Source organism: Thamnophis elegans, chromosome 3 (genome assembly GCF_009769535.1).
Source record: "Thamnophis elegans isolate rThaEle1 chromosome 3, rThaEle1.pri, whole genome shotgun sequence".
In the NCBI taxonomy this organism is placed as follows: Eukaryota; Metazoa; Chordata; class Lepidosauria; order Squamata; family Colubridae; genus Thamnophis; species Thamnophis elegans.
In genome coordinates, this window is record NC_045543.1 from 80,063,942 (window position 1) to 80,084,865 (window position 20,924).

The 20,924-nt window shown below is 39.6% G+C and overlaps 1 protein-coding gene across 2 annotated transcripts; it reads left to right on the forward strand.

The window, feature by feature from the left end:
• Positions 1-555: 555 nt before the first annotated feature.
• On the forward strand, positions 556-19,682 carry GCNT1 (glucosaminyl (N-acetyl) transferase 1). 2 transcript variants are annotated; one of them, XM_032214562.1, is made up of 2 exons: positions 556-598; positions 15,840-19,682. In XM_032214562.1, exon 2 carries the CDS (start codon positions 15,916-15,918, stop codon positions 17,221-17,223), a length of 1,308 nt encoding a protein of 435 aa, XP_032070453.1. In that variant the 5' UTR covers positions 556-598; positions 15,840-15,915; the 3' UTR covers positions 17,224-19,682. The 2 variants fall into 2 exon arrangements, with proteins under 2 accessions (XP_032070453.1, XP_032070452.1); XM_032214561.1 differs by lacking the exon at positions 556-598 and adding an exon at positions 10,682-10,965.
• Positions 19,683-20,924: the final 1,242 nt, after the last annotated feature.

The window sequence follows — 20,924 nt, forward strand, 5'->3', positions numbered from 1 at the left end:
GTGCCCGGTTTTCCTTGAGTTGGTAATTGTGAAGTAGGCCTGCAAGGGCACCAAATAGGAAAGAAAACCCCACCACGCAGTCAGTTAGATCAGAGGGAGGCCGTAGCTCGATTCATGGGGAGGAAAACCGGCAGATTGGCGCCTCACGCTTTATCGCAGCTTGTTTAACCACGGCTGATTAAGTAGGCTGGCAGACGGCCCCAATGTGATCTGCTTGCCCCGCGCCCTCCCTCAGACACTCCTGTACAATTTCAGCCTTCGTTCTGAATAAATTCCGAATAGATAAGGCGGGATGAGTCAGAGGAGCTGGGGGGGAGGGGGAGGCAAAGTAGGGACGGGTGAGTAGTTTGCAGTTTAAAAACAAGGGGAGCATTGCGCTCCCCCCTTTCAGGTGATCTCTAACCCATTAAAAGAAAACCCTACACAGGGCAGGAAACTCCCGCCTCCTACACGACGGTGGTAGCCGACTGTCCCGGCCGGGATACGAAGAGAAGTGGGCGCCGGGGAGGGGCTAGGAGGGAAGGGGCGTGCAGGGGACGGGAAACTGCTGAGGTCCCCGCCTCTCTTCGGGTTTTCCTTCTCTCCGATCCTCTGGCAGGTAGGGCGTGCGCTTGCTTTCTTCTCTTCCCAATTGGGTGCGCCTCAGTTTCTCCCCGTTCCCTGCCGGGTTTTTTTTTCCCCCTCTGGGAGAGGCTTGGTTTTCTCTTTCCTTTCGGGGACTCCCAAGAAGCGCGCTGCGGATCCCCAGCCGCCGCGCTTTTAGGGTAGGTTGCGATTCTGAAAGTGCGCCGAGGGAGACCAATCGCCATCGGAGCGTGGAGGAACTTTGCCCGGGTCCAAGTGCAACGAGTTACTTCGCTTTAAAAAAGAAAAAGAAATAGGGGACTTGCGGTGGTTCCTCCCCCTTCCGATATTGAAAAGTAACTTGCATGCTTGTTTTCTCGATTTAGGAGAATCTTTATAACTCAGAGGAAATCCCTCTCTCCCAAATTTATCTTCTTTTTAGGTCTAGTATCTACAACCGATTTACTTATGGGGGGGGGGAATACTACGAACTGACGGGATGTATTGATACGGCCTTTGTAAACGTTGTTTTATTAACAAGAGGAAAAAACGGTAAAGCGAGTCCTTAATAAAAGCCTACCTCGAAGTCCATTTTACTGCCCGAAGTTTCCTCGGAAGGAAATAAAAAGAAGAGAGAGAGAGAGAGAATTGGTAGCGCGCAAAACTCCGAAGTGGCTGGGAAGCCGTCTCCATCTCACTCTTTTCCTTCTCCGCCCTTGGGCTGGGGGGGTGGGGAGGAGAAGCGCCATTTATCAACATTGAGGACAGGTGGCTCTTTCGAAAGAGCGAGCGAGGCCTTGGCTACAAAAGTGGTGGTTGCTGGGCATTTTCCACCTCGCATGTGGAGAAATCCAGTCTGGTGGAAAATCAGTCTTAACTGTAACCTTCAGCAGAAAGGGAGCAGAATGGGAGTTTTACAACTGGGAGGAAGCAACGTTTCAGCCCACTCGGTTAAAGAGGGCTTAAATAAAAAAAGTAGTAGTTCCCTAGCACTCTTGAAAGGCTAACAAATGTAATCCAGGGACCAAAGTGAACTTTCTCAGATGCACAAAAGGATGCTTTGCGTTATCCAGGACAATTAATTGTGAAGGAGCCAATTGCACAAGGGCAGAAACAAAATGCAAAGGTGTCATTGTGAGATGCTCATCTGGCGTTTCAATAGATGGGAGACTAAGTTCATAAAGCAGCAGTGCAAACTTCCTGTTGGTGGTAATCTGACTATCAGCTCTGGCAGGTTTCAGAGTTTCATTTTTAGACCAGTACATCCTTTGTAAGCCTGCAGCCACCACTCAAGAAGCTCACTCCCCACCACCACCACTGCAAGCAACACTGATCTACATTGAGCCTCCTAGCTTAAAGTGAGATGTCGAGCTTTGAAACATGTAAAATTGGTAACCAGATGATCAGCAATAAGAACAATAAAGTGTTGATCTGGTAAATTGATTCTAACTAGACATAGGAGAGATAGACTTAATGGAGTGGCAGCAGGCAAGTACATGTTGTGGGCATCTGACTGGCAAAGCTGTGATGAGAGCACCAGCAGAGAGAGAGAAAAATAAGTTGCAGTGCTTGGTGCTGTGCTTGACCAGCAGCATGGATCCAGTGTGGCCTCCATGAGTCTGAGTTTTCCTGCCTTGAGTGGAAAGGAATGCTGGTGTTGAGTCATCATCAGTATCATTTTAGACCAGGGGTAGTCAACCTTTTTATACCTACTGCCCACTTTTGTATCTCTGTTAGTAGTAAAATTTTCTAACCGCCCACCGATTCCACAGTAATGATGATTTTATGAAAACCTAATGAAAATGTTTTTAAATAATGCTATGAATTTTTTTAAAAAAGTCAATTAAATTTTAAAAAAGGAAAGTCTTTCAGTATTGGACAAAACCCCTACCACCCACCATGAAAGCTGGAACGCCCACTAGTGGGCGGTAGGAACCAGGTTGACTACCACTGTTTTAGACATTATCTATCCACTGCAGGATGAAGACTTAGTCCGCATAATTTCCACCAATACTGTTTTTAGCTTTCTTTTGCAATACCTGCTGATGTGGTTGATACATCTTGTTTTAGTAGGAACCTTTTATCAAGTGGGATCCATTTGATGACTGCCTTGGTCCACCTGCCATCAGTTATTCTTGTTATGTGACCAACCCATTTCCATTTCAGTTCTTTTACTGTCTTGATGATGTCCTATATTTTCATTTGTTTTCTAATACATGTAAAAATCTTTCTATCTTGTCTTGTAATGTCGACCATGTATCTTTCCATGTCTCTGCACCATCCATATCTTTTATATCAATTGGGAGGTTAGTGTCCATGTTTCACCGGCATATTTTAGAGCAGGTAGCACAGAGTGATCGAAAACTTTTCAGGTATAGTTGTTCTTGAAAATTATGCTTAGCTTGTTGAATGCCAGCCAACCACAATTAATACAACATTCAATTTCCCTTATTGCATCATCTTCCATTGAGATCTGTTGGCAAAGTATATGTGTACTACATCTAGCTCTTCTCCAGATATATAAAAATATTTGGTGAATTTATTAAACATAACCTGAATAATGATGTAAACATGAAAGGCTATGGAAACAAAGTGAGAATATTCTGAATTTTGAAGATAGAATGTGGGGAGAGAGACATTCATTTAATAGAACTAAGAGCCCCAGGAAAAGCTTTTCTTCTGGATCTGACTCTAGAGAAACAGTGCCGCATTTCAAAGAGAGAGGCATAAAACTGAAATGGAAGCAGGCTGCTGAACACCATCAAGACATTGAGCCAAAAAGAACTTTATAGATTTGACAAGTGCAGTAGCATACAGAAGTATAAAATTAAAGTCTGAATCTTTAGGAAGGGATTATTGTCACAACCTTTTTTATTCCCATTTGTTTGAGAATAGCAACATCAAAATGTCTCCTTAAATTAAATTTTACCCTAGGGGGGGAAAGAACCTAAGAGTTATGAGGAGTAGAATCTATGGGGAAACACTGTGAGTTCCATGCAGTTGTATTTCCCCAAGCAGAATTCCTGCTGTTATGTCACTTCACACTTGTGTTCCATCACTGGCACTTTGTGCTGTGTGTTTGGCAGGCAGGACAACGTTGAAGGATTTCTACCATCTACAGCATATCTCTTGGTGTGTCCTTTAAAATCTTGCTTAATGTAATTTTAGGATTAAAATGGGTGTGAAAATCAAATTATGTCTTTAATTTCTATTTGTGTTCTTTTATTAGCTTGTAATCCTTTCCAGATGTGCTTACTGTGAGATGGCTGTATTTATTTGTTTGCCACTCAGAATTGCCTTGAACTGTCAAATAGGTGGCCAATAATTTTGATAATAATAGAATTTTATGGGGATATGCTTAGAATGCAACTCAGGTCTATGGTATCCCAGAGTCACTTAATAGTGAGATGGCTGGCATACACATTTAATAAATAAATAAATCTGTCAATTGACTATACTTAATATTGTTTGCTTTTAAAATCCAGAGGGAACGCCTAGCTTAAGGCAACTTTCTTCTGCTGCAAGAATACTTACCGTATTTTCACGACTATAAGCCGCACTGAAAATCCTAAAATTTGATAAAAAACCGGCAGTGCGGCTTATAACCCGGTGCGCTTTATGTATGGAAAAAGATCGAAAATCTCTCCCTCCTGATTTGACGCTCAAACTTGAAGCACGAGGACGGCTGGGCTGAGCGCCCGTTTCCGAGCCTCCCCCCCCGCTTGGTAGGAAGTCCAGATCGAAAGCCAAGCCTGCAGCTGGCTGGCTGGCTGGCTGGCCGGACTACCAGCCCCAGCAGCAGCCCCCGGCCAGTTGGGGTAGAGGAATACAAGCCCCATTAGCCCCAGCCCAGGCTTTCCCTCCACCCCTGCATTGACGCATCGTTCAACCGACCCATTTTCCCCCAGGGTTTTATTTGCCAGCGGAGCCCACCCACCAGACAGACCCTCGCCCCGTTTTCTCCCCCCACCCCACCCAATCCGGGTTAGAGGACGCCCCCCCTCCAATTCGGGTTCAAAGCATCGCGCGGATGCGGGAAGCCTCCTGCTTTCTCTATTCTTTCTCCCTCCCTCTTTCTCTTTCTCTCTTTTCCTCTCTGCCGTCTTTCCCGGACCGGGTCTGCTGGCGGGGGGGGGGGGAGGGCTGGGAGGGGCTGATGGATCCAGTACCTGCCTGAAAAGAGATAGAAGGGGGGGGACGCAAGCTTGGAAGCCACCAGACCTTAGTTGATTAGGAGCGGCAGGATTCCCCCCCCTGCCGCGCCCCCCCGCCTCTGTATTGCAGAAGGGACGAACGGTGTCCCCCCCTTATTATTTTTTTACCAAGCTCTCAGGGTGGAGCGGCGAACGAGGCAGCCCGTAAGAGCATCTTCGGAGCCAGAAATCCGGTTGCTGTGCCAGCCGACATTGGCCGTGGTCTCTCTCTCCCTCCCCCCCTCAAGCTTCTACACCCCGCCGCTTGATCGTTCTTGCTTTGTAAGCAAAACGGTGTGGGGGGGGGAGCAGAACGAAAGGAGAGCCGGAGAGAGAGGATGGGGGGGAGAGAAAGAAAGAGAGAGAGAGAAGAGAAGAGATCAGCTCCTTTATAAAGACTGGATTGCCTTCCGTGCGGACGACGCTCTGCTCCAGGGGGCTGTTGCTCACTTTCTGCCAGCTCTCCCGGATCAGCTTCTGATACGCGCTGGAAAGTCCGTCACGCTCCATTTTTCTCCCAGAGCTAAGTGCCAAAGGGGAGCAGAAGCGCCGTTTCGGGAGAAAGCTCCGCTCCCCGCTCAAAGACTTGGGCTGCCCCCGGAGGAACAGGTGGCCCGGATCCCCGAGCAAATAATAAATAAATCCACATGCGGGGCTCGACGGAGCTTTGAAAGCCGCTTTCTCGCCCGGAGCTTCCCTTCACATCTCTGGAACGGCTTGGCTCCTTTCTTTTTTTTTTTTTAGGGCACCCCTCCGTTGGTGCGGCTTATAACCCGGTGCGCTTTATGTATGAAAAAAGTTTGAAAAATTAACGTTAACTGATACTGCGGCTTTTAACCCGGTGCGGCTTATGGTCGTGAAAATACGGTAAGTTAAAACAGCTACTGAATAGGCAGAGTATATAATTCAGAAATCACCTGAAGTTGCCTTCTTTAATCTAAAATTATGTCCACACATACTAGGTTGGTTGATGATAATCACAAATGCTACATTTTGTCCAGAATCTTACTTGTCCAATAAATAGAGCAAAGATGTATAGCAGAGTAATAACTGGTTGAGTTTCTACTAAAATAATTTTCCAAGTCCAGCAGTAAAAACAAATGTTCTAAAGTAACATGTTCTGTTTCTATTAGTCCTTAATGAATCCAAGCTCCTATTTGTTTACCCCCCCCCTCAAAAAAACCCACAAAATTTTCAACACTCCTTTTGATCCAACTCTGCACCTAAGGTAAAAAGGAAGGTTTGACAACTGGTTAAACAGCATATCATCTTTCATGTTCAAACACTGGAACAATACAGGTGAAACTGAAAAAATAGAATATGGTGCAAAAATTAATTTATTTCAGTAATGCAACTTAAAAGGTGAAACTAATATATGAGATAAGACTCATTATATGCAAAGCAAGATAGTTCAAGCTGTGATTTGTCATAATTGTGATGATTATGGCTTACAGCGCATGAAAACCCCAAATTTACCATCTCAGAAAATTAGAATATTACATGCAATCAATAAAACAAGGATTGTGCATAGAACACTATCAGACCTCTGAAAAGTATAAGCATGCATATGTACTCGGTACTTGGTTTAGGCCCCTTTTGCAGCAATTACTGCCTCAGTGTGGCGTAGCATGGAAACTATCAGCCTGTGGCACTGCTGAGGTGTTATGGAAGACCAGGATGCTTCAATAGCAGCCTTCAGCTCTTCTGCATTGTTCGGTCTCATATCTCTCATCTTTCTCTTGGCAATGCCCCATAGATTCTCTATGGGGTTCAGGTCAGGCGAATTTGCTGGCCAATCAAGCACAATAATCCCACGGTCATTGAACCAGGTTTTGGTGCTTTTGGCAAAAGTTGATCTCATCAGAAAATTATTCTAATTTTTCGAGTTTCACCTGTATGTTGCAGCTGTATACCAGTGTCTCTTCTTGAGGCTCTTCTGTTCAAGTGGATCCTTTTTAAAATTAGTAATAGAAGGTTACATGTGGCTGAAGTATTAAAGAGTCTCTTTTGTTACAAATAATTGGTTTTCTTACTTTGGGTTTCTTTTCTGACAGGAGACTGACCAATGTATAATATTACACTTGATTTCTGCAAGATTTTTGTTATGATCAATGCCATCTTTTAAAACATTTTTTCCTTTACCCTAACATTCTTTAAGATAATCCTAGATGGAACTTGAAACCATCATTGCATGTGGTAGCTCATTTAAATGGCTCCATCCATATTCAGCCTGAAAACTGATTAAACACAGACTCTACAGCTTGAAAATCAGCTACTCTTAATTTTGATTTTTTTTTTCCTCCATCTTGTCTGTTGAACAGCTTTAAAGAAATTTTATACAGTTTATACTTTTTTTTTTCATGGCTTTTGGATTAGCCTAACTCAATTTATTATGTTATTGTTTTGTTAAGTTTATTTCCCTTCATCTCTGTGTTTCCATTCCTACAACAGCAGTGTTGTCAGTTAAGTTGAGTTGAGAGAGAACAATTAGCCCAAAGGTGAGGTTGTGTAGCTAAGGATACTCTTGATTTGGTCTTCCTGATCCTATATCAACTACCTGATATATCACTCTGGCTAGTTGTCTTTTTTCTCTATTTCTATTTTTTCCCCTCTCCCTTTGATGGTCCTACCGGTATTTATTATTTCTTCCCTAGAACTAATCATATACCTACCAATTTATATATATATATTTATATATACATATGATAACAGTGTTCCAATATTTGAGAGACTGTCACAAAGAAGGAGAGGGTCAACCTATTTTCCAAAGCCCAGAAGGCAAGACAAGAACCAACGGCTTGAAACTAAACAAGGAGAGAAGCAACCAGGGAGAAACACGGAGAAGATTCAACCAGTAGAATGGCTTGTCTTCAGAATTTGTGGAGGCTTGCTCCAGCACGGGGTTGGACTAGATGACTTCCAAGATCCTTTCCAACTCTGTTACTCTATCTTCCATATTTATGTCCTATAATGCAAGTGAGATGGTTTTTGGAGGAAGAAGAGATAACTAGGACTTTGTTCTGTCTTCCATGTATACAGGCTGACAACATAGAAGTTAGCAATGGAGATTAAGGAAAGAGCAATAAAGTTCAGAGGCCTGCTTTTTGAATGAATCTTATTATGCTTGTTTTCTATACATCCTATATTATAACTTCAGCTCCTGGTATTGGTGTTACCAGCAATGTCTAAGCATGTTCTTTTGTGAGCTTTTAAGATGTTAATGTTTTGCCAGTTATGGGTTTTTTTGAGACGACAAGCAATTTTTGTGCCCAAGCGGTTAATGTTTTGCCAGCTAATTTTCTTTTTTCAGAGGACAAGCAATGTCATGTGGTCATATGCAGATTCCCCCTCCCCCCATATCTTTTATTTTAAGCATTGTCATCTGAAATCTCATCAGATTTCTGAAGTCATTCACATAGAAACACACACACACACACACACACAAACACACACAGAGGATTCCACAGCAGCCATCTAGGGATTTGCAAATGTTGTGTCCCCACCTTTGAAAATTACATTGCCGACTCCTAAGGCACATGAATGAATTATTCATATTAACTGGTACTTGCATTTAAGACCAATTAATGTTCAATGCAATATTTAGTGCAACACTCATTAAAGCAGAATGGGCAGAAGGCGATTAATACGCTCTTTTGGTGATGTCCAAGTCTTTGGAAGTCAGGTTAGTTGCTAAATTCTAGCATCAAAAATTGACCAAAGTCTTTAACTCAGTCTGGTAGATCATATTTCTCAATGAATTTGCTCCAGAGAAACAGAATTTCTTTTTTAAGTTGTTGAGTTGCTTCTTAACAATGATTCTACTTGGGATATAATAGAACAGCTCCAGCTTTTAACAGATGCTTTATCTATTTATGAAATAGGTAGAGTACTGTATATATGTACTAAGTATCTCACTACAAGTAACTACTACATGGGTTGCAGTTCTGTACGTAGTGATTTGTGCCCAAATGCTATTATACAATTATACATACATACATACATACATACATACATACATACATACATATATCATCACTGACCATGTAACGCAAGGTATATTATGTATAGATCTAGACTTCAAAGTTAACTGATAAATATATCTACTTGTCACTTTATAAATTAACGTTTTCTCCATAATAATTTAGGGTCTTTTCAGATTAGTTGAGATAATTTTTCTGTATTGGGACACTATTATGATACTTTCAAACATTTTGAAGGAGTTTTTTTTTTAACCAACTTACCAGTCAAGGATACTGGGAGTATTTACTCTGAGAGACAGTGTAGAATGGCGGGGCCTGGCATGCTATAAGGTCCATGGGGTTGCAAAAAGGTAGACACAACTTAGTGAATGAACAACAAGTCAATGATACGTACAATATCATTCATTTTTTAAACCAAATTAATTGTTGCATTTCTGCTAAAAGTTGCTTGAAATATTATCTCTTTATTATTCACTTATTTTTATTAACTTGATTCGTAAGGAAGGTATGTGTGTTAAAAGTATAAATCTTTCTGCATTAAGAAGTGATGCTAGTGTTGAGAGAGTTGCACTAGGGAGATCAGATGCCAACTGTTTAGGAGAGCCTTGATAAACCTGCGAATTCTAGGAAGGGTAATGCCTGTTACTATCAATTACACAATTACTTTGCCTCCCATAGAAGCTGTGCTCTTGAAAGACACCGTGCACCTGGATCATGACATCTATTCAAAAAATAGTTTTAGACTTTGCTGAATTTCTTCCAGACCTCGGAAGCCTGGCATCTCTCCAAGTTCCTAGACCTAAACTATGATTGAATGCTTGCCTGTGAACGCCTAAAGATGTAGCTGCAAGTAAGCAGTTTAGTGTTTTCCTGGCGCTGTGCGTCTTTTTCTAAGTTGTTGTGAAAAGAATAGTTGTGTTACGGGAAAAGGAGGGGTAGGGAGGTGTTTTTTTTTTTAAAGAAGGTGTATGAGTTACCCATTTGGACTCTGTGCTGTTCCAAACAGGTCTCCTAAATAAGGCTGTAGGTAACCGGTTTCAAGGTTTCTGTGAACAAAAGGTACTGTTGTGCTGCAGCACAATTGCCTTCTCTGTTTTTTGTTTTGGTGTTCTGCCTTTCTTTCCTGTAGTTTTTGGCAGACTTGTTTCTGCTAAAATTCTCTTCTCTTTTTTCAGCTTCTAAGAAGTAATTATCCTGCCATTGCAGGATGGTCAAAGTGAGCTAAGTTTCCTTAATAATGTGGTGTCAGTGGAAGCCTTGATTGTTATCTCATTCCAGCTGAGCATCTGGCATGTGCTTCAATGGGATTTTTGGTGAGGGTGTCAGATAAGCTCCACAGGCGAGAATGGAGAGTTGCAGAGTAATCCTGCTCAAGACTGGATTGCTCCCAGAGGGAAGAGAGCTTTGAAGGCTGCCAACATGGAAAGTCTCAGAGGGCAGATCTGTGACTTGGGTACATAATTTATGACTGTGGTCCCCCACCCCAAGGCTTTTAGGTTGAACAAGCATGCCTTTGAAACACTACCTTTTGAAGAAGCTTCCTGTATTGTTTTCCATTTTTTATGCGAGATCTATCCTCCAGATTGACCCAGGAATGAATGCATAGCAGTGTTCACAAAGCTATCCAATCTGTGCAGTATCTTGTCTCATGTACACACAGACTTGTTTGCAGGAATTCTCTAGTGCACTTTTCCCAGGGTAAGCTCTTTGTCTGGCATACGGGTGTATTTTGGGGGGGACCAAAGTATGATAGCTTGTAGAGAACAAGGAATGTACTACCTAACAAAATTATCTGTTTTCAAAGTCAAAGGTTTCCCCCCCCCCCACTGTAGTAAATTGGATTATGTAAAGGGGAATTCTATCTTTCTTTCTATTACAAATTCAGGATAAATTCTAAGTGGAAAATGAAAAAGGAAGAAAAGCTTCTAATAGATGATAGTTTTAGTTTTTTTTTTCCTGTACGGCAGTAGCTTTTTTTTTCTTCAGCCATTCTTGGAGGAAAAAAGAATCAGAAAAGTATTACCACAAACATTAGTGCACAAAAGGTGGCTCTTCTTTTTACAGGACAGGGTATATAACTTTTTTAAAAAAAAAACTATCAAGAGACACATGCCATCAGGAATAATCTGCTGAGAGATATCGTCCAACAGTTGGAAGGGGTAGTGAGAAATGGATCAGCAGAACAAGACAAGCTGTGTGCCACAGGTCTGCAATTGATGGCTTGAAAGGTAGGTATGTTTCAAGCTTATGGAGACTTAATTCCTAACACTGGAGAACTGTAAAATTATAGGAAGTAAGAAAAGCACATGTTGCAATGAATATTTATGGGACTTTTCCCATGTTCCAAACATCTATTGAGCAATGAAGGGCTTCCATTTGCATTTAATGACATGGGGAATATCCTTGGATCTGGTGAAAAATGATTACGTAAGCCCTGTAAATTGACTTTGTAATCCTGTGGATGAAGAGGTAATTTACGACTTAGTTCATTTAGTGAACTGACTTACGGGTTTTTCACTTATGACTGTTGTAGCATCCGAGGGACAGGTGATCGAAATTCAAACACTTGGCAACTGGCTCATATTTATGATGGTTGCAAGTGTCTCGGGGTCATGTGTCATAGCACAGAAAGTTTGGGCTCAGTTATGATTGTAAGTCGAGGACTACCTGTGTAATGTTTAAGAGGTGGTTTTTTTAAAACATGAGCTAATTATTCAGTGGATTAAAGATCTGATGTTACTTGCGTTTTATGAACAAGTTTCTTAAATAAATTATGAATGATAATAAAATATGATGACTTTTATTGAAATTGGGTGAAGTTAAATTCATATATGCACAAATGAGAGTGTCTTGGCCACAATTCTATATATACTGAAGATCTGTTTAGACCATATGTCTTGGAAGGGACAGAATTTCCAGATGGTACTGCTCTAGTTTGTTACAGGTGCTAGGGAATTTAATTAAACATTTCATACAGGTATTATTAATGGATAATGCTTAACACCTGCCAACAATGTTTGAACAATGTAGTTTCCTTGCTGAGATGTCACATCCCCATGAACATCTTCAGGAGAAAAGCTGTATTAGCTTCTACATGAGACAAGACAAAAGGTAATTCAGGGGTCCACAGGTGTGAAAGCTGATACTTTCAGGACTGTATACAGGTAGTTCTTGACTTACGACCATAAGTGAGCTCATAATTTCTCTTGTTCAGCAAGAAAGTTGTTAAGTGAGTTTTTCTCAATTTTACAACTTTTCTTGCCACAGCTGGGAAGTGAATTACTACAGTTATTAAATTAGTAACACAGTTAGTAAGGGATTCTGGCTTCCCCATTGTCTTTGGTTATTAGAAGGTTGCAAAAGGTGATCGCATGACCCAGGACACTGCAACTGTTGTGAATATGAGAGAGTTGCTAAGAGTCCGAATTTTGATCACATGACCATGATCTATTTGTATGTGACTCTAGGCTTTCTTCCTAGAGTCATTACCGCTGAATGCTGCGGAGAGATTGATGCCATTTAAGAGATTATATGAGGAGTGGAACTTCAGCACTCAGCATTCTGGTTTTGGTAATTCTTAACCAGGATTATAGGAATGAGGCATTATAGAAGAGAACTATTGTGTAATGAATCACTTCTGGTTTATAATAGGTGAAAGATGCTACTTATACAGATTAGGGATTATTTATATGTAGGGGATGTTTTGAGCACTATTCTGTTTAAAACTACCTTTTGAGAGAGCGCACTCTATTTTCCTTTCCCAAACTTCATTTGATATCTTCAAGTTTAGTACAGTGTCAGAGAATGTACCTGTGATTGTGATTAATTGTGGCATTAATATTTCTGCTTTATATAACCGGATGTTGTCAATCTATTTTCCTTGCTAAGTAATTCATTAAAAACAGTGTTTCATATCTCTTTTTTCATGAGACATAGCAGTTAAGATAGCTACTTAGTCATCTACAGTATTTCCTAATCTGGTGCTCATCCGGTAGTGATACGATCTCCAGAATTTATAGGCAATAACTCATCCAAGTTAGGGGAAAACGCTGGAAGCTAATCTGCTTTTGCCCAACCCTTTTATTGGAATAGTGCTGTGGTACATCATTAAAAATGCAAGTAGATTTGTTAGGACCAATTGTTTACCAAATCCTCTGTATTTTACATAAATATATTCAGTAAAGCTGATTGGCAATAACATTTTTCTAATATTTTCTAGTATTCTAGGGTAATATTTAAAGGCGTAAAACTGAGTGCCTCACTTAATTTCATATATATTTTTCATAGCTTTATGTCAATTCTACAGGATTTTTCAAAGAGGACTGTTAACCAGTTTTAAAACCTGCTGGGTTTCTTCTCTGAATCTAATATTTCATCTTCCCTTAGTTTTTTCATCAGTACTGGGAGGTGGATTGGCCATTATTTTCATTTAATAGAAGAGGGTAGGTTTTACAAATATTTTTTTAAGTCAGTCTTTATATTTCTATCTTGATATCTTAGTACATGACTTTATGTTATGAGAGCAGGTTTGGGTTACTTGTCACTTCGCCATTATGTGTGAATGTTGCTACTGTGGCTTACACTCTGTAAGCTTTTTACTGTGACATGTAAAAATATAGCCTGCAAACCTAGTGTAAAAGGGAGCCTTTGTGTAAGTCTGCCTGCTGAAAAAAAATCGCATGGCTTAAGAATCCACCATGTTTATCTAACTTATAGGAGAAAAAAGTGCTCTGTTTGAATAGCCAAATGAAGTAATGTGCTAAAATGTAGTTTCACAATTGCAGAATCTTCTATCCCCACAAAACCATCTTGTGTAACTGATTCCAGGAAGGAATTGCTACTCTGGTTTAGCAATAGTTTTATTATGATTATAATACAGGGAGAGAGAAAAATGAATCCCCATTCTCAACACATTGCCTCTCTGATCCTATCCATTACTCCCCTATGGCTATTCCATTTAATACAGGACATACCAATTAAGCACATACAATTATAATGCCTTTTCCAGAACTTTAAGGTAATGTGGGGCCAATTTATAACTTTATAATGTTTGGATGGAAACAGAAACGAGACTTAGGAGCTGTGGTGGCGCAGTGGTTAGAATGCAGTATTGCCAGCAGTTCAATTCGAATCGATCCACATTGTTGACTCAGCTTTCCATCCTTCCGAAGTCAATAAAATAAGCTGACTTTGTAACCTGCTTAGAGAGTGCTGAAGTCTTATTGCTATTTTATATATTATTTTTGCATTAGCATTATCACATTAGGCTTTCTGCTCAGGGTGGACAATTTTTGTCCTCAAATATTTATATTTATATATTGAGGGACGCAATGGCTCAGTGGCTAAGACGTTAAGCTTAGCTTAACGAAAGATCAGCAGTTCAGCCGATGTGTTCGAATCCCTAACACCGTGTAATGGAGTGAGCTCCCATTACTTATCACAGCTTCTGCCAACCTAGCAGTTCAAAAGCATGTAAAAATGCAAGTAGAAAAATAGGAACCACCTTTGGTGGAAAAGTAACAGCGTTCCATGCGCCTTCAGCATTTAGTCATGCCGGTCACATGACCACGGAGACATCTTTGGACAGTGCTGGCTCTTCGGCTTTGAAACGGAGACAAGCACTGCCCCCTAGATTCAGGAACAACTAGCACATATGTGCGAAGTGAACCTTTACCTTTATTTATATTTTAGAACAAAAATTTACAAGTAAAGTTTTCACACACAAGAGTGATGGTCCATGGATGTGTTTGGAAGGAGTTGGTGTTCCTCAAAAAGAGAGTTTAAAGGGGGAAAAAAGGAGATACATGAAATTGTACAGATACGATGGAAGCAAGGATGGTTTGCAGGCTTCAATAGGTATAGAGAGGTATGCTGAATTCAGGGGTGAAATTCAGCAGGTTCTGACAGGTTCTGGAGAACTGGTAGCAAAAATTTTGAGTAGTTCAGACAACCGGCAAATACCACCTCTGGCTGGCCCCAGAGTGGGGAGGGAATGGGGATTTTGCAATATCCTTCCCCTGGAGTGGGGTGGAAATGGAGATTTTGCAGTATCTTTCCCCTGCATGGCCATCAATCCATGCCCACAGAACCAGTAGTAAAAAAAAATTGAATTTCATCATTGGCTGAATTGTGTGAATGTATACTGATTTTAGATACTGTATTTTTTGTAGTATAACACGCACCTTTTCCCCTCTTTTCAAAAAAGAGGCTGAAAATCTGAGTGTGTCTTATATACTGAATACAGCAATTTTTGCCTCCCGAACTCTCCCCCTTCACCAAAATGACCGTGCATAGCCTTTAGGAGGCTTTCAGAGTGCTCCTGGGGACTGGGGAGAGCAGAAATGAGCAAAAAACAGGCCGTTTTTTTGCTCAATTTTCCCACCCACCCCAGGAGAACTCTATAAGCCTCCTAAAGGCTATCCATTCCTTTTTTTTTTTTAACAAAAAAATGGGCCGTTTTTTGCTCATCCCCCCCCCCAGGAGCATTCTATAAGCCTGCTAAAGGCTATTCATGCCTTTTTTTAAAAAGGGGGGGCCATTTTTGCAAAAAATGGACTGTTTTTGTGAGGTTTGCAGAGTGCAAAAACTTTTTAAAATTTGCCTCTTCAAAACCTTGATGCGTCTTATACTCTGGCGCGTCTTATAATCCGAAAAGTACATTACATTCCCCTTCTTTTTCTATTGTCTTCCACCTCAGTTTCCTTTGCTTACTACTTTTTTTACTCTTAACGGGGATACCAGGTATGCAGATGTAAATCAAAGTTATGAATAGGAAGTTTAAATACAGGTTCAAATTTATGTGCGTCTGCCAGTGTACATACCATAACTAGATATATGGTTAAATGTTAAGGATCAAGCATTAGTGCGTCTAATATATGTTATAAAAGATATCTTCTGAGGTTGGTAAAACAAGGACCCAGATTGTTGAAGATGGTATGCGGACATTGTAAACAGCTTAGAGTGCTGTAAAACTCTATAAAACAGTATGTAAGTGCTATTGTTATTTCTATGTCTTCTTTCAACTAAATGACAAGATAAATTTACAGCAAATATAAACAAAAGAGGTGGTTCTCCCTGACTTTATCTTCCTTTTCATTTATAGGAACCTATGAAAGAGAAATGCGAAGAGAACTGCGCATGACTGGAACTTAATCATGTGTACAGAGAAAGTCCCTTAAATGTTTGAAAGGTTCCAAATGTTGTCTGAAATGCTAAGGAGGAAACTTCGTCACTGTGCTTTCTTACGGTTTAAGCCTCTTTGGGTGTTAATTTGTACATTTGGAATCTGGTCTTATATTACAATTCACCAGAAACCAACCTACCAAGATTATGAGCATTTGGAATTGACTAGTGAGCATCTTAATACAGTAAACTGTTCCAAGATACTAGAGGGTGACAAAGAGGAAATTGAAAAAGTAAAGCTTGAACTGTTAAAAGTGTCCTTTAGGAGAACCCCCAAAATGACGCCAAATGACTATATCAACATGACAGTTGATTGTGCCTCCTTCATTAAGAAGCGGAAATATATTATGGAACCTCTCAGCCAAGAAGAAGCAGAATTTCCCATTGCGTATTCAATAGTGGCTTATCATAAAATTAATATGCTTGAGGGACTTCTGAGAACCATATACGCTCCTCAAAATTATTACTGCATTCATGTTGACAAGAAGTCCCCGGAGTCTTTCTTGGCAGCGGTAAAAAGCATTGCATCATGTTTTCCCAATGTCTTCGTTGCCAGCCAGTTGGAAAGTGTAGTCTATGCCTCATGGAGCCGGGTACAAGCTGACCTCAACTGCATGAAGGACCTCTACAGAAGGAATGTGAGCTGGAAGTACTTGATCAATCTCTGTGGCATGGATTTCCCAATCAAGACCAATCAAGAGATTGTGGAGAAGTTGAAAGCCCTCAACGGTGAAAATAGTTTAGAAACGGAAAAAATGCCTTCAAACAAAGAGGTGAGGTGGAAGAAACATTATGAAGTAGTTGATGGCAAGGTAAAAAATATGAGGATAGACAAACAGCATCCACCTTTCAACATACCCATTTTCTCTGGAAGTGCCTATTTTGTTGTTAATAGGAAATTTGTGGAATATGTATTAGAGAACAGCAAAATCCTTGCTTTTATAGAATGGGCTAAAGACACTTACAGTCCTGATGAATACTTATGGGCTACAATCCAGCGAATCCCTGAAGTTCCTGGTGCAGTCTCTGCCAGTGACAAATACGATGTTTCCGATATGAATGCCATTGCCCGGTTTGTGAAGTGGGATTACTTTGAGGGGGATGTATCCAAGGGTGCTCCTTACCCACCTTGCAATGGAGTTCACGTCCGTTCTGTATGTGTCTTTGGAGTCGGAGACTTGAGCTGGATGTTACGGAAACATCATTTTTTTGCCAACAAGTTTGATACTGACGTTGATCCTTTTGCAATTCAATGTCTGGAAGAGCATTTACGAGACAAAGTGCTACAACAACGCAGACATTAACGTGCAGTGTTCTTTTTATGGTACATGTCTTTCTCATTTGATTAAATTGGCAGAAAAGAGATGGAAAATACAATACCCCTTTTTTGTTTTTAAACAAAGCTTGTAGGGTGATTATCTAGCTGATTGTATCCCCTGAGCTTTCTTAATTGTTTTTTTTTCTAAAATAGTTCTATTACAAAAATTCTCTTGCAAAAGGCCACAGGATTTTAGGCATGAAACAAGATCCTCCAGTTTACAACTGAAAGACTTACACTCTGTTCATCTCTCCTCTGTATCTTTTAAAGAATTCTGTTAGAAATCAAATAATCTTGATCCTTAGTTGGTGTAGCCACTAAGATTACTTTCCTTAGTGGAAAATGGACTATTTTGAGAACTAAAAGTACTCATGGTGGAAAAGATCTCAGATTAAGGGAAATTTATGAGATTATGAAATGGTAATTTGAAGTATATTTATGTCTCTATTGTCAAATTACCGAATTCTACACACACACACACACACACACACTTTTTTAAACTGTACCAGCAATATTTACATATATACACAAAACACATGCAAGTTGTTTTTTCTAAGTTTAATTTTTCAGATAGACTATTCAGTTTTTATAGACGTTTTGTCAATAGAAATGTAGCAGAAGCCTCCTAGTTAAAATATTCTCAGGGAAATAAAATGTATGCCTGTTTATGTTCTTTTTAATATAACTTGATGGCATTTATGTTTGCTGCTTGCCAAATCATTTGTCACTTTTCCATAATGGGAAAACAAAACAAATCAGTAGAATTGTTAATTCATAATAGTTCCTACCATTAATTTTACTACTGAAAATTTTTTACTCTTCCAAATTGAAAAAAATGTATCCTTTTTAAGGCTTGCTGTTATGCTAACTGCATACAACTCTTCAAAAGGGGAGGAGTTAACATATTTCAGTTCTTAATAAATCAAAGCAGCAGAACAAGCAAGCTCTAGAACAGGCATAATAAGTGCTGTTTCTGTTTATAGCTAGATTTTTTCTTTTCTTGGTGTGTTTCCCAATGCTGGCTTGGAAACAATTTATGGAAATGGCATGAGGTACAAAATAGGACTTCAGTTTCCTGCTGAACATCCAAGTGTTCCAGAATAGTCCATAATTAAAACTGCGCTGGATAGAATTCTATCTTCCGGCTGCAATATATTATGTCAAATTATATTTCTATACATGTTTTATTTCTTATGTGTTAATTTTTAAAAGGGAGGAAAAGTCTCATTTAAGTTGAGTTGGGTTCTTGTTGACATCAAAGGAAAGCCCATCAGGGTTTTTTGGCCAGCATTGGTGACCAGTGCTGACAATTTTATTTATTTCTTTATTTATTGGTCATCCCCATGTAGCCTTACACCCGGGTAGGCAAAGTTGTAGACAAAAGTGAAAATGTTTTTAAAAGAGGACAAAATCCTACCTGGCTCATTGATCAACCAAGCAGGATGAACAATTGTTTAGAAATTTGCCATCAGGATGATTGAAAAACATGCAATTTCAATTATATTGCATAGATAATATGTGGGGGACAAAGTTTCTTAAGGGTTATTTACCAAAAGTTTGCCTGTTCACTCCACTTTGGACCTACTGCCCACTTTCCTCTTTTGAGTCTAGGAACTGTTGTCATCTGACCACAGGTAAAATGAGTTTCTGTAGTTCAATGTTTCTCAACCTTGGTAATTTTAAGATATGTGAACTTCAACTCCCAGAATTCCCCAGCCAGCCATGGAAAATCTGGAATTTGAAGTCCACATATCTTAAACTTGCTAAAGTTGGGAAACGTTGCTGTAGGATTTATCCCATGATGCTTGTGACTTTCCTTAAGTCACCCTACTTTAAATATTTTTGCTGCAGTTTAATGTAGTAGAATCTTATGTTCTTTCCTTCATCTTTTGTTCATGTACGTTTTTTTCCAACTTCATCTTCCCTACCGGATGATCTACTCTCTCTTGATTTGGAGTTTCCAGTAGCTGTTAAGAGAGGCTTATGTTGAGACATCTTGCTTGGCATGATCCCAAAACATTACTGAAAACCATAGTTTAGCTATGCAACTGGACCATGGCAATGGGTCCTGACTTATCTTCAAGATTCAGCAAGACATTGATTGGGTTATCTCACATATTGGATTCATTTAGCATGTGAATGAATACTCTGACTTGGTAAATTCTTACAGATAATGGTACTCATGCTTCAGTTAAGAAGAATAGATGCCTTCCAAAAATATCCATGTACGTGCAATAAATCATTGTATGTGATAATTTATTTTAATTTTGTTTGCTGTTTGGCACTACTGAAGATGTCATCTGATAATAACTGATTATTAATTACAATTCACTGATTATAAGTGAATGGATTTTTGTTAGCTACATTGGCATTCAGTTGACCAATTCTATGTTGTAATGCTCAAATTCAGTTACCAAAACATTTAATAAATATGTGATATAGTAATGTATGGGATTCTTTATTAATCTACAGTATTAATAACAAATTATTAATAACAATTGTCATGGACTTACAACCACCATTGAGACCATAATTTCTATGGCAAGGTGGTGGTTGTGTGAGTTGTGCCCAATTATACAATCTTTTTTGCCATGGCTGATCAGTGAATCACTGGAGTTGGTAAGTTAAACACATGGTTACATGTAAATCTGGCTCCTCCCATTGATTTTTTGGTCAAAAGGCAGCTGGGAAGATCACAAATGGTGATCACATGACCTGGAGATGCTGCAACCATCATAAATGCTGGTTGGCAAAACACCCACATTTTGATCACATGACGGTTACAATGCTGCAATGGTTGAAAGTAAGGAATGGATCATAAGTCACCGTTTTCAGTGTCATTGCAATTGCAAACGGTTGCTAAGTGAATAGTTGTAAGTTGAGGACTATCTACAACCTTCAAGTTATCATAACTTAATGTAACAAAGGCTCCTGGTCTAATTAGTACTGTGTTTCTATAGATGCAAGAGTTCACAAAAGCATAAAATGCCAAGTGAGAGACAACCTTGTCTTCAAAAAAGTATGGATGTACTGTATATACTATTTTTAACCACTGTGGAAGTCATTGACTATTGTCAAGGATTGCTCAGTAAAGTGTAACAAATTTGCTTCGAGATTCTTGCTTGCTTCTCAGCTGCCGAAACATTACTGCAATGAACAGAAAACTGATTGGAGACTGATGCTCTTTATATAGCATTCTTTTTTAACTATCTGATGTTTACATACTTGCCATACCATCATAAAAATCGCCCTGAATGAATTTAGCATTAGAGAAAATAATCTGCATTGTGATGCAACGCTTAAGAATGTGATCCTTCTTGTGCTAAAGTAAAACCATATTTGAGATTTCCAACTGTCAATCAATATCCTATGTTTTAACAAGGAAAATGCAATGAATGCATGGAAATACCCAATATGGAAAAACATTTTGGACATGCAGATTTCTATGTGAATCACTTTTAAGATATACGACCATTTAGAAGACTTGCTACAGCCAATTAGTTGATCTCTTAAGTGGAATGGGTTACTGTAACTTCCTAAGGCTCTGAACTGAACAATTTGATTTTTGCGAACTACCAAACTAACCCTTTGGCTTGACAATCAGGTATGTATTTACATTTATCCAGGGTTTCTTGGGAACTGTTCCATTTAATTAATATGACTCCTCCTCAGACATTTCATACATTC

Excerpts from the sequence above, each read along its gene's own strand:
- GCNT1 (XM_032214562.1), top strand. The coding sequence starts at position 15,916 with ATGTTTGAAAGGTTCCAAATGTTGTCTGAAATGCTAAGGAGGAAACTT.